The 17,313-nt window shown below is 40.1% G+C and overlaps 1 protein-coding gene across 6 annotated transcripts; it reads left to right on the top strand.

Moving 5' to 3' along the window:
- Positions 1 to 171: 171 nt before the first annotated feature.
- Positions 172 to 16,983, top strand: Mpv17l (MPV17 mitochondrial inner membrane protein like). 6 transcript variants are annotated; one of them, XM_013142250.3, is made up of 5 exons: positions 410 to 543; positions 2,326 to 2,432; positions 3,208 to 3,278; positions 10,406 to 10,435; positions 10,605 to 16,983. In XM_013142250.3, exons 3-5 carry the CDS (start codon positions 3,210 to 3,212, stop codon positions 10,782 to 10,784), a joined length of 279 nt encoding a protein of 92 aa, XP_012997704.1. In that variant the 5' UTR covers positions 410 to 543; positions 2,326 to 2,432; positions 3,208 to 3,209; the 3' UTR covers positions 10,785 to 16,983. The 6 variants fall into 6 exon arrangements, with proteins under 6 accessions (XP_012997706.1, XP_063082699.1, XP_003477844.1 ...); XM_013142252.3 differs by lacking the exon at positions 2,326 to 2,432 and having other exon boundaries at positions 172 to 543; XM_063226629.1 differs by lacking the exon at positions 2,326 to 2,432 and having other exon boundaries at positions 172 to 547; positions 10,701 to 16,983.
- Positions 16,984 to 17,313: the final 330 nt, after the last annotated feature.

Below are 17,313 nucleotides of genomic sequence, written 5' to 3'. Positions count from 1 at the left end.
GCCCCTGACCAAGACTAATCTACTTTCTGTCTGTATCTGTTTACTCTGGATATTTCATGTAAATACATCCAAGCACCATGTGCGCTAGGCTCATTGCAAAGGCTCAGCCCCCTGCCCTCCATTGGACGCGAGGGCTGGTGCGCGCCGAGCGCCCAATAGCTCTCGAGCATCTGCAGACGCAGGTGGAGGTGGAGGCTGCAGCGGCCTCCGCGCGGTGCGGGAAGCCGGCGAGCAGGCATGGCAGGCTGGTGGCGGGCGCTGCAGCGCGTCCCCCTGCGCTACCCGTGGCCCACCAATGTGCTGCTCTACACCGGGCTCTTCTCGGCAGGCGACGCGCTGCAGCAACGGTTGCAGGGCGGCCCGGCCGACTGGCGCCAGACGCGGCGCGTGGCCACCCTGGCCGTGACCTTCCACGGCAACTTCAATTACGCGTGGCTGCGCCTGCTGGAGCGCGCGATGCCGGGCCGCGCGCCGCGCGTCGTCCTCACCAAGGTGCTGTGCGACCAGCTGCTTGGAGGGCCCATCGCGCTGTCAGCCTTCTACGTGGGTGAGGGGCCTAGGAACCTGGGGACCTGGGAGTGATCCGCGGAGGTTGGAGGGGTTGGGGTGGGGTGGGGTGAAGTGGGGTGGGGGACACTGCTGGTGCACTGAAGTAGGAGCCGGGAGTTCAGGGAACCAGGGGCGGGACCTGGAGGTCTGGGCACAGGGCTTGGGGGACTGAGGACTGGGGACTGCCCACCGAAGGTTTTGAAAGGAAGAAGTTGGGTAGTGGAGGAACTGGGGAACCGGAAGTCAGAGGTCCAGGTGACTCAAGTCAGAGCTGAGAAGCTGGGATTGGGCAGAGTCCAAGGCTGGGGCCTAAGTGCAGCCCGCGGGATATATGTTTCCATTTCCCCCTGAAAAATATACACTGGAGATCCTAACCATACCATAGAACTGCAGTCCTGAGGCCCCCCTTGTCCTGTGAAAAATCCCCACACCAGTAACATGTGGCAATCACTGACCCTGCAGGTCACAGTGGGTAGAACTTAAGGTAGGGACTGATTACTCAGAAAATTTTTCCCTTGGATCCTAGGCCTTTTTTGGTCATAAAATTTGACTGAGAGGATTTTATACCCACGCTGGACCCTGTTCTCAGAAATTCCACCTTGCAGCTGGAAGGACTGACTTTGGGAACCTTCCCTATGCCTGATTACCAAGAACGACAGAAGGGCCTCAACGCTTCTGTTATTTTAGCAATTTCTATAGCCTTGAAGAAGGTGCATAACTGGGGAGGAGTACTTACTACCTTAGAGAGTCTCTGGGGTTTGGGGTCTGATCTTGGCATAGGGGATCACAAGTTCTCCCCAAAATGGGAGAGAACGCTCGCAGTAGCTGTTGGTGCCTTCTAAAACAGGTTGAGGGCAGGCGAGCCACCATTTTGAAGACCCTTACCAGCCCTGTGGAACTTATTTGAAAGAAGGTGTGTTCTGTTCCTTTCACTGTGTGATTGATGGGTTCAGGGGGGTTAAGAGAACAGATGGCCAGAGAACAGTGGTCTCCTGATATGTCCAGAGTTTGTGCCTCGTCCTAGTCCCGACCAACTTTATAAACAGGATCTTGTACCTGGTTACTGCAGCTGCCTTGTACACTGGTGAAGGGTCTGGAAACCCGTGGTGGAGTAGGGCCTAGACTCCCATTAATCTTCAGGCAACCAGAGAGACAGATGCTCTCATTGTTTCCATGTTTCAAGGAAACTGAGACTTGAGTTGTGCAGTTTTCCCAAAGGTGGCACAGTCTAGGGCTCTATACCTGTGATTCAAGCCGGAGCCCCTTGATATGGATTCCTTCCCAGACTGCTGCTTTGTTTGGCTTTTCGGATTTCTGGCCCAGTTTCCCTGCCCTCATGTTACAAGGAAAGGAGAATGGTGGAGAGTGGTGGGTTGGATGTTTGTTTAAGACACTAGTTGGTGTTGGGTGAACCAGGCTTGTGCCAGGGCCCATCTGGGGGCCAGACGAACAGGGGATTAAGAGGCTGGCTTAGAAACCAGATACCTGGGCTGGATTTTTTTGCTATGAACTCCACAGAAGATCTTTTCTTCTTTTTAATTCTATCTACTTCAGCAAATTGTTTAGGGGAATTCAGATGAAATGGTATACATGAAGTGCTTAGTTTTTAATTAGTGCTTGGTAAGTGGAAAGACAGTATTACTAATGTTTTCTGGGTTTTCTTGTGAATCTTGTTCTAAAAATGTCTTGCAATTAATCAATAAATTCTCATCTCCCTCCCTCCTACTCAGGGATAGGAGTTTTTGACTTTTTGTTTTGTTTTGTTGTTTAAGACAGGGTCTCATCATGTGGTTCTGGCTGAGCTTGAACTCACTGTGTGGCTCACACTGGCTTCAGAGTCACGGTGATCTTCCTGAGGCAGGGACTCAGCATCCTGGGCACAGGTATCTGCCACCATGCCCATCTGGGAGAAAATTTTTTAAGCACTCATTTTTATACCTTGTTAAAACAGAATTTTGTCCTTAATCCCCATATTTCTTTTCAGAGATGTTGAAGGTGAATGTTTTCAAAGTGTTTTTCCAATTTTCCACTTTAGGAATGAATGATAAATTGGGACTCTGCATTCCACCTCTGATTAGAATAATGCCAAAAGGAAATTTGCCAGAGTATTATAGAGTTCATCAGCCTTTTCTAAAAAAAAATGAAATTAAGACGGAGGTGTAGCTCAGTGATACAGGGGTTGTGCTTAGTTTAATGAAGCCCTGGATTCACACCCAGGGGGAAATTCTCACACACACACACACACACACACACACACACACACACACAGAGTCAGAAATGAAATGTTAAAAATCTTAACATTTCACAAAAATTGGGAGGGTAGAAAAAAGTCACCTGTAAACTCACTATCTTAATGTAGTTTTTGTATTTTTTATAGTTTTTTCTTTGTTGGTTTAAAACCAGTCTGTGATAACTTTTGTATTCTCTTAGTTTTCTTCATGTTTTTCATGCCTTTAAAACTTATCTAATTTTGGAATAGAGATTTTTTCTTTTCACTGTTGGGTCAAAAGGCATCTAATGAGAAATGATAGTGGCAGGTACTTTGCAGTTTGGAATGGGAAACTGGAACATAAGTCAGTGTAGCAATCTTCCTGCTTAATTTTTTTTTTCTTCCTGCTTAATATTTAAAAATGCTCTGGTGTGTGTTTTTGCAAATAGGTATGAGCATTCTCCAGGAACAAGATGACATATTCTTGGACCTGAAGCAGAAATTTTGGAATACATATAAGGTAAGATAGGATTTTGAAAATGTATATTTGTATATTTTTAACATCAAATACATTTTAATACTCTATTCTTAAATTAGGCTCCAGTTTGATAAGCCCAAGAGTTTAATATTTTGACAAAAAGATCTTGAAAAAATACTGTTTTGAGACAGAGTCTTACTATGTTGCCCAGGCTTGCCTCAAACTCTGCTTATGTGGTCTTTTTGCCTCAAGCAACTGAGACTTCAGGTATATACCACTTCACCTGACTTATTTTAGTTGATGAATTAGAGGAGATTTTAGGAATGACTGTACTTCTCATGGTTTGGAAAGAAGTCATATCTCTGCATTTTAGCCAATGTTTGCAATGATTTGTGACTTTACTGTACTTAGTCTTGTCAGCAGTCACTACTTGTTTATTTCCTTTTTTTTTTTTTTTGAGACAGAGTCCTGCTATATAGTTCAGGCTAGCCTTGCACTCACTGTGTAGCCCAGGCTGGCTTGGAACTTGTCGTCCTTCTGCCTCAGTCTCATAAGTGCTGGGGTTACAGGCCTGGTTTGTTAGCAATCACAACTTATTTTGTAAATTTTCATCTACAAAATAGAAATTGTAGAATGAGTGGCTTAATGAAATCATTCCCACATTCAGAGCCAGCATTTCTGGGTACACATCCTGCTAAGTCCCTGTGAAAAGAATCTTCTTAATGACACATAGGTATGCACAAAGATAAGGTTTCCCAGGGTTATTATTCTGCTGAAAGCAGTTGCCTGCTCTATTATTTGTTCATTACAAATACCTACAGTTCAGTCCAACAAATTATTTATGTATTGAAGTTGCTTTGAATAGTGTCCATAAGGTCTGGCAGAATCAGGTATGTTTTTCATCTTTGGCCCAGGGTGTATTTGATTTTGTTAATAACAATTAGATGTTAAGGGGCTGGGGATTAGTGGCGTAAGTGCCTGCCTGGCAAGTATGAGGTCATGAATTTGATCTCCAGTACCAAAAATAAATAAATAAATAAATAAAATAACAATTAGGTGAATTTTCTGGACAAAAGCAGTGTGAGGGGGCTGTGAGAGTGTTGCTCAGTGGTACAGCATGTGTTTAGCATGTATGAGGCTCTTGGTTGTGCCTCAGTGCGCTCACGCATACACACACACACACTCACAGAGACACACACTGTCATGGTTACTTTTTTCTTGTTGCTGGGACAAAATACCCAATCCCCAAAATGAAGGAAAGAAGGTTTATTTAACTCACAGAGGTGTCAGTCTGTCCTCAGTTGGCTCCAAGGCAAAGTGGCACATGGTACACACACAAACACACAATCAATGTGACATGGACTGGTTGCCTCACTGCTTCTGGCATCTTTTGCTGAATGAGCTCCAGAACTTACATCACTTACTTGGTAGTTACAGGCAGGAAGATCTGAAGCTCAGGTTTCTCCTGAGGGGAACAATTGTGATAGCCCTCGATACCCCAGGACAGTTTCGACAAGGGAAGAGTGTTCAGAACTTTCATTGGAACAAAAATTGTGGGCCCATGGTGATATCCCAATGTGATATTCTTCTGCTTTAATTTGGAAAAAGAACAAGGTTTCCACATCAGAAGGCTTATGCAGATATATACATCTGAAATTTAACAAATGAATAAGAAGTAGAATTAGGAAAGAAGGGATTGTAGGAAGGATTTGGAGATGTTTTGGAACCTCATTTCTTAGTGTAAATATGTAGGCTGAAATTTGACAGAAACTTGGAAACCTTTGCATCCTTATTTACTTATTTATTTTGTGATACGATCAAAGGCAGGACCTCATACATGTTAGGCAACCACTCTACTACTGAGCTATACCCCTAGCTCTTCTCTTTTAGGAAATAGTGGTTGTAATGAATTAGCCTTATCTATACCCATGAGAAGAAAAGGGACTACTAACAATCTAAAATCTAGCTCCATTTAGTGACTTCTGAAGATCACACTATCTTCCAAGTGCTGTACTAGATGTTAGTGACAGATTAAAAAGAACAAACACTTATAAACAAATTGTATCCTTAAAGAACTTACAGTCTAGTGAGCTAGACAATAGGTGAGCGATGAACTGGCATGCTATGAGAAATGCTGTAGGGTCCCAGAGCAGGGGGGCACTTAGCACAGCATGGAGGTGTGGGGTGAAGTGCAAGGAAGGCCTCCTGGTCAGACGACGCCCTGGCTGAGGTCCCTCTTGCCCATACTGGGGACTGAACTCAGCTCCTTTGTACTTAGCTACATCTTTAGCGCCCCCCCCCCTTTCCAAAATAAAATCAATTTAATGGTAGACCTTCACCCCAAGGCTGCAACACAAAGAGGGGAGCCATTTGCTACCGTGTCATTTGCAGTGCCTGTTGTTGCCATGGAGGGGTAGCTCAGGAGCTGTTTGGCACTTAGGTGAGTGAGAGCATGAATAAAAGCACCTTCAGAGTTCAACATCATAGGACCCTCTCAGTTTAGTCCTTACTGTTGGATACCCCAATTCTGGTGAATCCTGCATTAGTCTCTAGAATAAATAATTTTTCTTTGTTCTATGGTACCCTGCCTTGTGTCAGCTGTCAGAACTTGGACCCAGCGTGAGATTCTAAACTAGCCAGAGTGGGGCTTGGTCTGACCGCATGGCCAGATGTGCCTTCTATGACTGTGTGCACGGAGCCCACAGGGCCCAGGATATGGCTTCTCTGGTTTGTCACGTGGCTACAAAGGCACAGATGAGAGTTTGCATTTTTCCTTCTTCCCTGTCCCCAGAGTGTCTATATTTTGGGTTGATTTATACTTGTGCATATTCAATTTTCAGTTTTCCCCCCTTTGCCATCTTTTCCCTCACCTCCACAACGCTCCCTCTTTTTTAAGAAACAAATTGCTGTACAGTGTGAAAAAAGAATAAGATATGGACTATATGAGTTGGGGAGCAACTGGGAATGAATTTGGATCTTGGAGAGTGTTAAATGCCATGGTGAGGATCTTGAACTTAAGTCTTCAGTAATAGCAGCAAGGGACAGTGACTGTAAGCAAGTTTACATAAGAAAGAAGGAAGAGGGGCTTTAGAAATAACTTGAAAAGCAGTGTATTTAGGAGCTAGGCACGGTGGCACATGCCTGAAATCCCAGTTCCTTATGAGGCTGAGGCAGGGAGGTTGCAAATATGAGATCAGACTGGACAATTTAACAGGGCCCTATCTTAACAATACAAATTAAACAAATAAACAAATACAAAGAACTGGGAATGTAGCTTAATGGTAAAGTATTTGCCTAGCATGTGCAAGGCTCTGGGTTCAATTTTTAGTACTACCAAAAAGAAAAAACAAGGCAGATTTTGATGATTGATTGACAGTGATGATGAAGGCCAAGGGCATGGAATGACCTGTAGTTTTCTGGGTTGAGGAACAGTATGTGCAGGGGGACCTCATGTGAGGATCAGTGGAGGAAAGGGAGCCAATTTGAGAGAAAAAATGAGTTCAGTTTGGAAAATGTTGAGTTTCAGACACCTTAGATTATTCTAAGGGAGACTTCCAGATGCACAGAGACAAGTTCAGAGGTAGAGGAGTTAGACACTGGAGAATTTGGGTTCAAAAGAGGCTCTCAGTTCAGATTTGATCAAAAAAACAAAAAGCACAAATTTTGGGAGGCAGAAGAAAAGTAACTCCCACAGAGAGTCTGCTGCACAAGGCCATCTTGTACCCCAGAAGAGCATGAGGGCGTTGGTTGGTTGGTTGGAGGGAGCCACCCTCTGCCCAGTCTCCCTGTTTTGAGAAGGTGGGAGGGATGTGGCTAGTTTAATTGTCATTTAGGTGTAAGTAGCGCTTGAGTTCTTTTGTGTTTCATTTTTGTTCTTAATTTTGCACAGGGAGCATGCACTCTGTCTCCTCTCATAGCTGCAGTGTAGAGCTCAGATGTATTTTCTCTCAGGAAAACATCTGATATTACATTCTTGTATAGTGTTTTAAAATTTTTATTTGAAAATAATTTAAAACTTACAGAAAGTAACAAGATAGTCTGCAGAGCATCCACCTGCTCTTCACCCATATTTGCCTGTTATTAACAGTTTTCCCTGTTTGCTTCATTGTTTACTTGCTTTGCATCTCCATCCATCCATCCATCTACCTACCCATCCCTGCATGCAGACGCTACCCAACTGTCTACAATGGCTTCCTGAATCATTTGACAGTAAGCTATACACAGATTTTCCCTAATCCCAGATACCTAAGTATCTAGTTTCTAAGAACAAGATATTTTCTTATGTAACTACAGTTATAGATATATAAATATGTATACACTGTGTACATGTATGTGTGAATACTTACACAATACAGTTCAGCCCCCAAACATTTGAGTTGGAAACTTCACAGATGCAAACTGACCTTGCATTTAGGAACATTCCTAGATGTGAATGAATTGCAGAAACAGCTCGTGTGTCTGCCAGACATTGTCACAATTGTGTTTCTGTGTACTTAAAAGTAAAAAAAATAGTTTACCTACAGTATTTCTGTGTATGTATTTTTTTATGCTTTACATTGTCTATCTGTGTCAGAGGTGTAGAAGACTCACTCTGTGGGACTTATGAACAAGTTCTGTTCCAGGAGAATATTTGTTAAGTAGGTTTTAGGATATATATAATATGTATATATCAGGAAAAGAAAAACTTGTATAAATATTTTAATACTAAATTTATTGAGACATGAGATTAATGCAAGTTAATTTTGGCCTCTACAGTTATAAGAGGTGCTCAAAGTGATGACCATTAGCTTTCAGACATTTATTAGTATATGAACTGTTTTGTGTATATATTTTTTTGGTTGTCTTTCTGTATATTTGTGGTTGTTTGTTTGTTTGTTGAGACAAGGTCTTGCTATATAGTTCAGAATTGCCTTGAACTCACTGTGTAGTCCAGACTGGCCTTGACTTTGTGGCTATCTTCCTGCCTCTGCTTCCCAAGTGCTTGAATTATCTTGCATCTCTACACCCACCTTCATAGTTCCATATGTTATGTACTTAGCAATTCCAATAAATTTAACATGAACTGGGCATAGTGTACATACCTGTAATCCCAGCACTCCCAGAGCCTGAGGCAGGAGGATCGGCAGTTCAAACCCTACCTGACAACTTGTGACTTGGTGAGATCCTGTCCCCACAAAGATCTGGGTATGTAACATATAGCTCAGTTTGAACATCCTGAGTTCACACACACACACACATGCAGCAGCAGCAGCAGCAGTAACTGGCTAATACTTTATTATACCATCTATCCATTTCTCTAATTGACCATGTAATGACCTTTTATTGTATCATTTCTTTTCCTTGCAGTATAAGATCCAGTGTAGGAGCAGAAATTGCATGTACTTGTCTTGGCTCTTTAGTCCTCATTAATCAGTGCCATTTTGTAGCCCTTTTACTTAATATATAATAGTAGTATTTTTGAAGAATAGAGTCATACACCCTTTAAAAAAAGGAAAGCTTTTATTTCGGGAAGTTTGTCTATTTCTCATGATTACATTCAGTTATACATTCCTGACTGGAATACTCCACGGATGGTGAGGACAGTGAGGTGTCCCCACTGTCGCTTTGGAAGGTGCATGTTGCCTGTCAGCACCGATGGAGACACTGAGCATTTGGTCAAAGTGTTTAGTTTTTCCATTATATAGTTACCTTCTTTTCCCCCATCTTGAAAGAAATATATAATCCATTGTGACGTATATTCTAAGACCATGCATATAGACAGAATGTACCCCATCTAGTAGTTCTTTTTCTGCTTGTTTTGTTCCTGTTTCTGAGACAGGATCTCACTTTATAGTTCAGGCTGCCTCTGAACTACTATGTAGCCCAGACTAGTCTCAAACTCACAGCAAGCCTCCTGCCTCAGCGTCTTGAGTGCTGGGAGCCACCGTATTTCTGCATCCATTTCTGATTCTGCCTGTGCTGCTCTGTGCTGTTTTGATGGGATGCCCATGGTGAGTTAGTTTCTACCTCCTGCCCTGGTCCCCCATATGCCATATGACACTTGGTATTCGCCTATGAGCTTGAGCCCACTCTTCTCTGCCAGGTGTTTCTCTTTCTGTTAACGTGGATTTAGAGATTCTTATTTTTTTCAGTTGCTTATAATTCACTGCTGTGGTTAATTATTTTTGGTGCTCAAATCTCCCAGATTTGACCAGTGAGAGGCCCTTCAGGCTGGCTGTATGTCATTGTGACATCCTCTGTTTCTTTTCTTTTTAAAAAACAAAACAAAACACTTCCTTATTTTGTAGCATAACAAGATGTTCCGGGCTTGTCTTGTACTTTGTACTTGCCCTGATCTAGCCCTAAATTAGCATTTCTTGTAAAAGTTCTGGTTCCTTTTAGTGGGAATGGTGTAAAAGATAAAGATGAAGCAGTGGGTTCTTCTGCATTCTGGCAAGAAAAATAATGGCCAAAGTAAAGCAGAGTTTACACAGGCTTAGCCTTCTGATTATTTTTTGCTGAAGTATTAACTTCTTACATGAATTTATACTTTAAATATAAAATATATATTATATGTAATACTTAAGCATAAAATATATATTACAACAAATTGCAACTGTTTTAGAAATTTAAGAAAATACAAATTAGGGAAAAAACCAAGTCCTAATACCACTTTAAAAGACTTTTTTAAAAAATCTGACTTTTTTTTTTGAGATACGGTTTGCATACAAAGACCTTGATTTTTTTTCAATAGCCCATAATGATAGCCAGGTGCAGCACACACCTGTAACTCTCAGCTACTAAGGAGCTCAAGGTGGGAAGATCATGTAACCACTGGACCAGCCTGGACCACATAGTGAGGTCCATTTTAAAGCAATACATAAATATGTGTAGTTATTTCTAAATAGTTGTTTTACACAATTGGTGTTGATTCTGTTCAGCTTTTCCTTTTGTACTTATGAATATAACTAAGAAAAATGTCATACACCTACCAGTAATAGCTTTTCCACAACTCTGTTCTCTTCTACTCTAGATGTCTTAAGCAGTCTTAATCAGCTTAGTCTGAAATATATCACCTGGGCACCCTAGCTGCCTGGTATTTCTTAATCTTTAATGGAATGAACTGCACGTTTGTTTTGTATGATTAAAAAGCATTGTAATAGGTATTTTTCTTTTTAAATTTATTGCAGACTGGTCTGATGTACTGGCCTTTTGTGCAGGTGAGTTTCAAACTGAGGTTGGGAGTGCGGCTCAGTGGTCAAGCAGTTGCCTGGCACGCGTGAGCTCTTGGGCTTGGTCCCCAGTGCTGTAAAAGAAACAGCCTTAGTTAGAAGGCAAACTTCATGGCTTTGACTTCTGTCCACCTCTAACAGACTCCCTCTGTTCCAGCTGACCAACTTCAGCCTCGTTCCTGTGCACTGGAGGACAGCTTACACTGGACTCTGTGGTTTCCTCTGGGCCACTTTCCTTTGCTTTTCTCAGCAGACCGGGGATGGCACTCTGAAGTCGGCCTTCATTCTCCTCCGTGCAAAGGCAGCTGGTGCAGTTGAGAAATCTCCCGAGAAGTGAGAAATCAAGGACTCTTTAACACGACAAGGTTTTTCCCCTAGAGTGCACTGAGTTACCCACAGAGAAAATACTTGATTTACCAGTTATGTGCTTCATTTTGAAGAATTACTATTCCTAGACTTACTTTTAAAAAAGTCATTATTATTATTGTTGTTATTTTGTTTTTTAAAGACAAGGTCTTGTCATGTAGTTCTTAAACTTATTGTGGAGCCCAGGCTGGCCTTAAATTTGTGATCCTCCTCCGTAGGCCTCCTGGTGAGTGCTGGGATTACAGGAATGCACCACCACAACAAGTTGCAGTTATTATTTTAAATTTTATCCAAATCTATTCCTTTTATTCTAATCTGCAAGTCTCACTTCTCATATAATATCACATCTCTGCTATTTTGGTTAAAAATATCAATAATGAGAAAGTGACATTCTAGAATTATTAATATTTGTATTCTAATATTTTGGTGCCAGTTGATTCCAAGTTCTGATTGTTTACATCTCTATTCTAAAATCTCAGGTTGTCTCTTAAACACTTGTTGGATCAGATTACCTTTTATGTCAGAAATAATCCTTATAAGTTTTTTTCAGTGTTTTGTTTTGTTGTTGAGACAGAGTCTCACTGTGTAGTTCAGGTTGGCCTTAAACGCACTACGTAGCACAGGCTGAACTGGAACTTGTAGTGATCCTCCATCCTTGGAGAAATAGTCCTTATAGTAAAATTTCTGTTTCCGTAAGATTTAATCAAGGACGAGATTTAATAAGATTTCTCCCCCAAATACTTGGTAATAGTTTATTATTCTGATATTAAGATTCTGTAAATATATTTCTATCATCAAAAAAGAATGGTATATGATTGATGTGTTCTGTAGGAAATATTTTATCAATGTCTTCTACTTTTATAATATCAATGTATAGTACTGTTAATACTTTTTAAAATTTTGAGCATATTTGGTTGACTAAAGTGTTTTATTTCTTATACATACAGAAGAAAATGTTTGACTTCTTGCTGAACGCGCACACACACACACATGTTCTTACTAAGTTACCCTGACTGGCCTCTGACTGGCCTTGGACTCTGTCTTCTCACTTCACCCTCCTCCAGTTCTAGGATTACAGGTGTGCCACACTGCCGGTGTCAACTGTATTGAATAAAAGTTCTGAAAATAAAAATTTGGAGCTGGACATGGTGGTGCATGCCTATAATTCCAGCACTCTGAGAGGCTGAGGCAGGAAGAGGCCAAGTTCAAACTCAGCCTGGGCAACTGAGCAACTTTATAAGACCCTGTCTCAAAATAAAAAATGCCAAAAGGGCTAGAGATGTAGCTCACTGCAAAGGCCCTGGGTTAAATCCCCTGTACCAGAAAAACAAACAAAACTAAATAAACTAATAAATTTGGACCGAGAGTAAGGGTCAGTGGTAGAGCACTTGCCTAACATGCAAAGCCTTTGGTTGAATCCTGAGCACTGAAAAGGAGAAACAGCTAATTAAATTTTCTGCCTCTGGGAAAAGAAACTCAAAACTGTACCAGGAAAAATAGTTTCCTAAAATGTCACTTTGCTGTCGTATTTTCTTTCCCAGTCTTTTTTTTTTTTTTTTTTTGTGGAGAAGAGGGAGTTGTTTTGGGGGTATTGAATCCAAGGCCTTGCTTATGCTGGGGAAACACTGTACTACTAGCTATAGCCTCAGCCCACTAATGTTATACTTTTAAAATACATTTTTATATTCTAATGTACACATGAGAATTTGACCCAGTCTTAAAGATTCATTCAGTGTGTCCAATAACAGCAGGTTTAAAAATATGTAAATAGTTAGGCAAGTTTGAGGGCTTGGGAGTTAGCGCATAAGTGCGAGGTCATGAGTTTGACCCCCAGTACCAAAAAAAAATAGAAAAAGTAAAAGAGGGGCTGGGGATTTAGCTCAGCGGCATAAGCACCTGCCTTGCAAGCAGGCAGTTGTGAGTTCGATCCCTGGTACCAATAAAAAGTTAAAACAGAAAAAAAAAAAAAAAGAATCAAAAAGTTTAAAAAATAAATGCAAAAAGGTGAACAACTATATAAAGTTATGTAAAAATGTCAGCAAATTTCATCTCAGAATTAATTCACAATTCTATTGTTTTCAATGGAATTTCCCCCAGATTTTAAGATGTGAAGCACTGAACTGTTACTTTATCTTGAGAGATTATTTTTAAGAGCAACTTAAGAATGTATATCTAAAGTTTCTAGAATGTAATTTGTATAATTTATAACATATTTATAGTTGTCATAGCATGTGGCTTCTAAGTGTATAATTTATTTGAATATAATAGGTATTAATATATTTTATATTAGGATAATAGCAAGGAATTTTTTTGTGTGCTATTTGCATTATTTTAAAAGTAGTTAATACAATAGAAAAGGTATTTTATAATACATAAGACATATTATCATCAGAAGTCTATGCAGGGTGCTAGGTGTGGTGGCACACACCTGTAATCCCAATATTCAGGAGGCTGAGGCAGGAATATCACTGCAAGTTTGAGACCAAGTTAGGCTATAAAGTGAGTTTAAGGCCAGCCTGTACTGCATAGTGAAACCCTGTCTCAAAAAGACAAAAAAAAAAAAAAAAACCAAAAATGTCTGTGCAGCGTAGTTAACTGCCAAATTTTTTGGAAACCTGTTTTCTATTTGCAGTCTCTGAGAGATGACCCTTACTTAGATAACTGAAAAATGATTTCTCAGTTCGGAGGGGATCTTTCCAGCTATATGAATGGATGCAATGGAAATGAGATGAGATTTAGAAGGAAAGAGCAAAAAGCTAGAAAAGTATTTAAGTGCTGGGGGTGTCGCTCAGTGGTAGAATGTGCAAATGCCCTAGGTTTGATCTTCAGCATAAAAAAAAGAAAAGAAAAAAAAAGAAGAAATAAAAGAAAATAATATTTAGCTTCTAACTTAGAGGGACATTTCCATTCATCATTCTTCAGCTTGAAAAATTTAGGTGTGTCGTGTCTTCCTTGTAATTATAAATAGTACATAATTTGCCCTGAACCTTTTTCATTTGTAGGAAAAATTAATGAAAGTTATTCTCTTTTATCTGTATCATAGTTTATTTTGTGAGAAAGAATTAGGCAGATTGAGAGTCAAAGTATGTTTAAAATTTTTTAAGAATCACGTTTGAGGGCCAGGGATATGGCTCAACAGCACAGTGCCTGCCTGGCAAGTGCAAGGTCATGAATTTAATTCCCAGTACCAAAAATAAAATAAAATAAATCAATTTTGAGGACCTTTTTATAAGATCTTATTTTTCTCAAAATCTATTCAGTAGCATGATTTAGTGAATAAAGTAATTGATTGTTTGCCTCCTATACTATTAATGAAATTGAGCAGTTAGAGATTCATACAAATGAAGGATGCTTTGGGAAATTTTAATTATTACCTGATTTGTGTTGATGCTGTTTGGATCAGAATAAGAAACTATTTGATGAATGAAAGAAATTACAGATACTAAAAGTTAAGATTCCAAGAAGAACGTATTTTCATATTATAGTACTTCACTAATAAATATAATTTTGATTATTAATGAGTTGAAGAAAAATATGTTCTATTTCTTTTGCATTAAAACCTGTACATAAGGAAAATTAACTTCAGTAGTTGGAGTTATATCTAAATAGGGCTTCGCATCAACAGTGTTAAATATACTTGACCAAATTAAATGTGAATAGTGTCTTTAATAGAGATGGATTACCCAGAACAGCAGTTCCTAAGTCATACATCATTGCCATATTCTTTATTTGATTACAGTTTTTCTTCCAAAGACTATCATGCTTTGGGATTCATTTGTAGCTATCAAAAATATTTTTTGTTACATGGGCAATTTACTTTGAGCTCAGTAGAATTTTGTGTGAATTTCTACAGAGTGTTTGCCAAAACAAATTACATCTGGAACATGCTTTAACAATATATTGTGGAGGCAGCTTTCATCTGAAATTTGGTTCATCTTCTGAGAGTATTAAAAAGTTAATGGATTTCTGTGCCTGAAGACTTTGACCTTGCACTGGCAACATTTAATCCAGTTTTACTTCTAAATCTTGGAGTCTAAAGGAACTAAATTGCTGCAAATGTGACTCAAACTATTGGAAATTTCTTCTTTTGGTACTATCAGCAGCTCACAAGAGAAAAATCTTGTGTTTAAGTGTGTTCTTGGGTTTAAAGATAAAGAACACATGAAGAGATGTGAACCATAGTTAACAACATAGGACAGAGTAATTAGTAACTGAGCAATATTTTTGGCATACATGCATACAAGCTTGTCCAGGTTGGCCTCTTCTAAGTCTCTTTCATCCTTTCTTCCTTCTTTCTCACTCCCACGTCAAACCTCTTCTGAGGCTCAGGATGTAGCTTCACAATAGAGCATGGAGACAATGATCACCAAGCCCCAAAACAGAAACAAAGTCTGGATCTTCCATGCTGTACTGCCTGGCTGTACCTGGACCTCTCAGATCCTCCAGGGAGCAGAGTAATGGTTATGGGCTGGAGATGAGAGTGCTTAAGTAACTCTTCAGCCTCACCTTACGTAAGATGGTGCCCCCACGGTTTCCTCTCCTTTTGAGTGCCCAGCCTTTATTTTTTCTGGTTGTAATGTTCTGTCTTCTGAATGAGTTCTCATTTCTTTTTCTTGCCTCTCACAAATCCTGTTTTCATCTGGCTGATTTCAGGGAAGTGTTAGAAAAGTAGGCTTGTTAAAATAATTTACTGTGAAGAGGACAACCTCTGTATTGTTTGTTTGTTTGTTTGTTTTGTTTTGTTTTATAATTGCTAATGCAGACTTATCTCTGGATGGATTTTTCAGGAGTTCTTGCGGAAGGAGGAGGTTATACTTTTGGCAGAAGTCTTCTAATTCACTTTGCATGCTGCTGTCCACTTTTCATTATACTGGAGATTGAAACCCAGAGCACTGAGCTACATCTCCAGACCTTTTTTTTTTTAAAGACAGAGCCTCACTAAGTCCTACACCAGGACTCACTAAGTCCAAATAGGCCACCCAGGTTGGCTCAGACTTGCAGTCCTTCTGCCTCAGCCTCCCGGGCAGTTGGGATTATAGGCATGTGGCACCAGGCCCAGCCACTATGAGTTACTAGGGGAAAGAATGTATTTTTACTCATGTTTGTATCTGAGGTGCCTAGCCCAGTGTTAGCCAGAGTAGAAACTCAGAAACATTGTTAAATGAGTTAAAGTATTTGATGGATTCTTGTCTATTACTTTTTGTCTCTGACTGGTTCTGAGGTCTGGACTGATCTTTTCACTTTCATCCCTATATGCAGGCAGCTGACCTGTCTTGAGCTTTGCGCCCCTCTAACTTTGTCCAGCTCCAGGCTTGAGGTCCAGAAAATTCTAGTGTTTCCTTGAGGATAGCAATGACCCGTGGGCTTTGGTTCCCTAGCTTTTGCATATTGCCCTCAGAAGAGCATCATTTCATTCCTCCCCCCAGCTGTGCAAGACCAGGGTATTGGTCTTTTAAGAGCTGGGTAGAATCATGGCAGTTGAGCCTTCCTTAAACTACTGGATAGGCTGGCACATGTGTTAGTACTTTGATGCATGCAGCATGGTTCTCTGAAAGTGAGGTCTGTTCTAGAATTACAGTGAATATTTCTTTCTCAGACTCCTGAAATTCTAGGTAAGTGGTGACTTGTTCCTCCTCTTCGATGGTCACTGGATAGGGCAAAAAAACCAACACAATACCTAAATGGAAATTCATCCAGTTGCCAAATAATTGCCACATAATAGGAAAATCCACTGCCTTTTCATCAGGTTGCTAATTTCTGGGTTGTATTTGTTGTGGATTCCCTGAATGTTTGGGGACCAGGAGTTGGTTCCTATAAGTGGCAAAGCCCTTTTGGAGCTGGAACTGTTGTAATGTTCTTATTTATTTCTATACTGAGATCAACTACTTGGTTAAGAGCTTGCCATGTCTGAGTATTGCCATTTTAGTATTCTTGATGAGAGGGTCTGTTTGTTTATTTTCTAATACTTGTCTCAGTGTCTTATTCCTCTGAGCCATGGGACCAGAATGCTCTTTTCAGTTTTGTGTGGAAAGTATTGTAAAAGCAATGCTAGTTACTTAATTCCTAAGTTTAAATTTTATGTTTGAATTATTTATACATTTATATGTAATTTTTGATGTAATATGACAGTATATATGAAAATTAAATGGCTTTTGATTAAGTGCAGCAAATGACTCTGGTTGTTCTGTTATTAGTGGAGTGGAATTACTTTAAGAAACATATAAGGGTAATAAGATTTATATCCTGTAGTCTTTCCTACCTAATAAGTCTTTATTACAAATATAAGATTTTCAATCTAAAAATTTTTTTGAGTCTTTGTTACCCAGACTCATCTCAAAGTTGTGTGCCCAAGTGATGCCTCCATCTCAGCCCACTAAGCAGTTTGGTCTGCTGGGAATGTGCCACCATCCCCAGTTTGAAAATGCAAGATTTGGGGCTGGGGATTTAGCTCAGTGGCATAAGCACCTGCCTTGCAAGCAGGCAGTCGTGAGTTCGATCTC

The sequence above is a fragment of the Cavia porcellus genome, unplaced genomic scaffold (assembly GCF_034190915.1).
Source record: "Cavia porcellus strain 051 isolate PalLab524CR breed Dunkin Hartley unplaced genomic scaffold, mCavPor4.1 scaffold_16, whole genome shotgun sequence".
Taxonomy (NCBI): domain Eukaryota; kingdom Metazoa; phylum Chordata; class Mammalia; order Rodentia; family Caviidae; genus Cavia; species Cavia porcellus.
The sequence above is the reverse complement of the archived record's forward strand: the minus strand, read 5'-3'. Positions and strand labels throughout refer to the sequence as shown.

Bases quoted from the DNA above. Each gene is read 5' to 3' on its own strand.
- Mpv17l (XM_003477796.4), top strand. From the start codon at position 238: ATGGCAGGCTGGTGGCGGGCGCTGCAGCGCGTCCCCCTGCGCTACCCG. The intron at 3,279-10,405 runs GTAAGATAGGAT...AATTTATTGCAG, and splicing joins AATTTTGGAATACATATAAG to ACTGGTCTGATGTACTGGCC. The intron at 10,436-10,604 runs GTGAGTTTCAAA...CCTCTGTTCCAG, and splicing joins TGTACTGGCCTTTTGTGCAG to CTGACCAACTTCAGCCTCGT.